The sequence below is a fragment of the Henckelia pumila genome, chromosome 1 (genome assembly GCF_033568475.1).
Source record: "Henckelia pumila isolate YLH828 chromosome 1, ASM3356847v2, whole genome shotgun sequence".
NCBI lineage: Eukaryota > Viridiplantae > Streptophyta > Magnoliopsida > Lamiales > Gesneriaceae > Henckelia > Henckelia pumila.
This window is the reverse complement of record NC_133120.1, coordinates 144,018,988-144,023,907: the sequence shown is the minus strand read 5'-3', so window position 1 is coordinate 144,023,907 and position 4,920 is coordinate 144,018,988. Positions and strand designations below refer to the sequence as shown.

Here is a 4,920-nt window from a genome sequence, read left to right as displayed (position 1 = left end):
CTCCACACTACTCTATATATAGATTCGATGATTCTAGAACTTCCTATACTTGCCTTCTATACAATACATAAGAGCCTTGAAATTGTCCAAACTTCTGTAGATTGCCCAAAGCTTCTAAACTCGTTTTTTCTACAGCATTTTAGGCTTTCTTAAAATATTGATTTTTCTTTAATAATAATTATTGATTTGAATATTTTTCAAAAATACATAAAGAGAAATTTGTAAAGTATCAAAGAAAAAGTTGTAATTATTATCAAATAAAAATGCTCTATTTTCGAATATGCAATATTCGCGCTTCAATATAATTTAGGTTCTCAGCACTAGTGGTGGTTTTTCGGTATAACGTAAAAAAAATATCGGTATGAAAAAAATTCATACCGATACCGAAATTTCAAAATTTTGGTATGAAATAAATCCATATTGATACCGTATAGATACCAAAAAAATTCGATATATCGAAAAAATGTCTGTATATCGAAAAAAATTTGGTACGATATCGATATAATTCGTTATTTTTGTACGATATGCCAACCCTACTCAGCACCACCCGTGACAGCTTGAACAAATGTTAATGATTCAGAAACAACCTATAGTCTTCATAGGCCTCTAGCATTCATGAAATCTAATTGAGCTCATTTTGTTTCTTCTTCCCCTTTCTCGCTTGTTCGGTTCTTGATCAATTATTATTATTACTAGCATAACTACACACACGCGCTGCGTGTGTATAAAATAAAATAATATATTTATTTTATATCAAATAGTATATTTTTTTCAATAATTTTTAAAATATTTTTTTTTTGTTTTGTTTCTGAAATAATATAATAGTAAATTTATTAATGGTTAGTTTAGAAAAATATGGAAATATATATATAAATAAAATCAAATTTACTTATTTATATTATGTAAAGGCAATTTTGAAAAAAAAGTTGTTGTCCTCACTTTAAGATGCTCAACTATTATATATAGTATAGATTATTAATTTTTCGAAAGAAAAAATGACCCTCCCCAAATGTATTGAAGTAGACTAGGGAGGATCAAATTTCAAAATAAAAAGTTTACCATAAACCAAATAAAATATAGTAGATAAATGAGATGCTTTGTTGAATCATAGCAAACTATGTTTCCCAAAATTACTTTACATAGTTGTGTGTATACATAGTAAGTCGTACCACTGAAAATATTAGCAAAAACGGTTCGACCCCGTGTCTTTTTATGGTTTTTTCAAGAAAAAAAGGATTAAAACCAGGAGAAAAGATAGCAGGTGCTTCCAGGATTTAACCTTTTAGAGTGACCGTGGCCACAAGAATACTCCTTTGCACTACAACCCCTCGATCCATATGCATATCCCGTATTTGAAATCTTCGACCGCGGAAATTGTGAGAAGCCGTTTTTATTGCTGATAAGCCTTCGAAAGTGTAAAACTCAACTGTGGAACCAATATCTTATTCTTCTGATCCGAACACATGTCATCGTAAGTTCAGCCACAAATGACCTCCAAATAAACTTTTGTCACCATTGCAAATGAGAAAAATGGAATCAGAACATCGTGCAGCATAATGTAATGCATGATAAGTAAAACTACCATCCAAGATAGGATGACGAAGAATGGATGGATACATGACAGATATGATTATATTCATACTTCAAGGGATTTGATAAATATCAAACATATAAGTGATGAGCAATATTACAACACACAGAAAATGAACCATTTGAATCATCGCCCTGTCAAAAAATCATCAGATACCAAAGACTAATTATGTTATACCCCAAAGCTATAAAAGATATGACAAACAAGTTGACGTTTAAAAATTGCAAGGATTCATAGATCACCAACCAATTAAGCTATCATGATTTTCTTCCTTAGAAACACCATTTACATTCAGCCGAACAGCCAAGTTCCCAAATGACATTGACCAGAAATAGGGAGAAATGTAAGAACCCGATGCTAATTTCCTAATTAATTGACAAGATCTAGTAATAATTATTTTAATTATGAAATTAAAATGACTGAATCATTTAATTTAATTGTGTGTTAAAAGTATGTATTAGTAAATGTCGGTTTCAACGATATTAAAATACATATTTGAATTTAATAGCCACGAGTGTTGAAAACGAATCAAATCGAGTCAAGTTTTAACCCAAAGTAGATAAATATGACACATCAAAACAAATTATGTATGCTGTACTGGGTAAATGTTATTTTCTTTCTCCTTGCTCCACAATGCATGCAGACAAAAATCACAATAACAAAAAATAAATTATTACTGTATATTGAATTGTCGTATTTATGTCAATCTAAAGCCAAACAAAAGAAAGCCGTTGTCTCAAAAACAGTAAGAATTCAAAAGAAAATAAGAGATGTTATATTGTAAGATGGTCATTCACTATTTACCTTAAAGAAGGAAACCGTGCAAAAATGGAAGTCCATGGCTATTCCAAAACCACCGTTTAGGTATATCTGCAAGTTGAAGCGTAGATCGGGATTCGAGAAATTATTGTAGATAAAATTACCATATCAATCTCTGTATCGATGCACTAGAGATCTTCCGAAGGTTGCAAAGCTCGAATCTTTACCATGATTTTCTTGTAAGATGCACTAGAAGAAGTAGGGGATTCAAGACCACAAAGTGCAGTCGAGTCACAGTATCCATAACCAATGAGAACTCCACATTTGCGACAAAGAAATTTGGTTTTCGAACGGTAATGTCCCCAGCATATTGGAAAACAGTTCACTTCATCAACTTGAGTAAACCGGCTGACATCAATGGAAAGAAAGGACACAAAACCTTTGTTGATTGATTTCCTGTATTTGGAGGATATGCTAGAAGTTGCACGATTGGATGACGTCAGGTTGAGGGGATATCCACATGCCCCACAACTGAAAAGATCGGGAAAAAAGAGAGAAACTTTTCAATAGAAGTTAAATGCAAACCACTCATGCTTGTAAATACGATTGGTTAAAACAGGGAAAATCTTAGATTTGTCATTAGTAAAGCTGTCAAGAAAATTGAAGATAAAATCCTTATGATTGGAATTCAGGAACTTGTAAACCACGAAAACAATAATCATTATGTTTACGCAGTTAGAAGGATCAGGGCCAAAAATCCTGGTCAACCTCACACTTTTCAATCAATAGATAAACTATACAATCTTAAATATGACAATATGCACCATAATTTTAATCCACATATAATAATCTCCAAAATATACCCATGATGCAAACCAATTTTCAGCAAACTCAGATGCTTCTGAGTAGCGATCAATGACCCCTCCCGAAGAACTAATTATTTGATATGTGAGTATTCAAAACAAAAGCAATGTTTTGGGTGAAGTTCGGTTACCTTAATTTACTTTTTTTACAGCATTTTTGTCTATTGATTGTATTATTATTATTATTATCACTTTCCCCTTTAAATTATGCATAGATTCTCTTTTTTTCTACCCAAAATCCCGTTCACTGGTGCATTCTTGATCAAGAATACTGGAATAAATGAGTCACAATTGACCAGATTCCAAGCCATGATTCCCATTTTAGCATCGGAGTCTACTGCATTTCATCTAGACTAATAATTTGTGAAGAAAAAAAGGGTCTCAGAATCAAAATTACACAGATAAAGTAACATCAACTACAAAAGAGAAGAAAAGGAGAAACAGGAATATTTTCCGAAAGCCATAAACACAAATCGATAGCAACTGAAAGCCCACAATAAATAAAATATCAGGATGAACAATTCCAAACAAAATCTCTTGATTTCAAGAGGAAACAAACATCAAAAGGGATGTCCCAGAATCGCATTTAAACAAATCAAACACACACAGAAATTTTTAAACCACAATAATGCAAAACGAAGATGAGCACTGTTCTTTCAAAAAAAGAAAAAGAAAAGAGAAGAGTATTGAAGAGTTGGAACGGAGATGACCTGTAGGAGACTTCTTCCGCTTGGGACATACCTGTGAGATCAAATTTCAAAGCAAGAATTTTGTTGGATGGAAATATATGAGTAGTTGTGGTAGGGTGAAATAGCTTTTTGAATTAGTCAAGAAACCTGAGAAGAGTCGTCAATATTTGAACTTGTATTGGCTTTTCATATGCTAATTCGAGCCACATTTTATTTTATATATTATTATTATTTTTTTTTTTTGTTTTTGTTAATATTAATATTCAATTTTTAAATTTTACTTATTCTATTTTTTTAGAATAAACCTTTTATATTATCGAAAAAATAAACTTTATAATATTTTGTCCCTTAAAGTTTAAAAATATGAAACTTGTTGTGAAAAAATAAAAATTTATGGTAAAAAGTAAAAAACTCCAAAACTCAAAATATATCAAACTCTACACTTCACAAATTTTTCTCTTTCAATTCAATTGTATTTTTCATCACAAATGAAGACCTATTTATAGATCTCATTTGGAGATTAGTTCAAAAATTAATGTATCATCATCTACATCATCACACACTAATTTTTCACATTTTATAACTCAATATTCAACATTCAACATTCAACTTTAAATAATAATAATATCATATTTTCAACACTCCCCCTTGTGATGATGATCGTGAAATGATGACTGTCTTTATTACGTGTTTTATACTGACTCGTTAAAAACCTTACTAGGAAAAACTCATTGGGATAAAAATCATAGTAAGAAAAAAAGAGTGCAGCCACGTAAACTCTCACTCGTTATTTCATAGATTGCGCATCCTAATATTATATATATGCTTTCTGAATATCGTCGTGGAAAGTGCCTTTGTGAAAAAATCTGATGAGTTCTCACTTGATCGAATATAACAGATATCAATATCTTTATTTTTCTCAAGCTTTTGAGTGTAGGCAAAGAACTTTGGGGGGATATGTTTGGTTCTGTCACTTTTGATGTATCCTTCTTTCATTTGAGCAACACATGCAGCAATA

The 4,920-nt window shown here is 31.2% G+C and overlaps 1 protein-coding gene across 3 annotated transcripts; it reads right to left on the bottom strand.

Annotated features, from left to right (window-relative positions):
• Nucleotides 1–1,101: 1,101 nt before the first annotated feature.
• On the bottom strand, nucleotides 1,102–4,025 carry LOC140875805 (uncharacterized protein At4g08330, chloroplastic-like). Of its 3 annotated transcripts, XM_073279599.1 has the most exons (4): nucleotides 3,924–4,019; nucleotides 2,578–2,881; nucleotides 2,396–2,461; nucleotides 1,102–1,503 (listed from the first exon to the last, which is right to left on the bottom strand). In XM_073279599.1, the coding sequence occupies exons 1-4, from the start codon at nucleotides 3,950–3,952 to the stop codon at nucleotides 1,423–1,425; spliced, it is 480 nt and encodes a 159-aa protein (XP_073135700.1). In that variant the 5' UTR covers nucleotides 3,953–4,019; the 3' UTR covers nucleotides 1,102–1,422. The 3 variants fall into 3 exon arrangements, 1 of the variants encoding a protein (XP_073135700.1); XR_012148596.1 differs by having other exon boundaries at nucleotides 1,102–1,492; nucleotides 2,396–2,881; nucleotides 3,924–4,025; XR_012148595.1 differs by having other exon boundaries at nucleotides 2,396–2,806; nucleotides 3,924–4,011.
• Nucleotides 4,026–4,920: the final 895 nt, after the last annotated feature.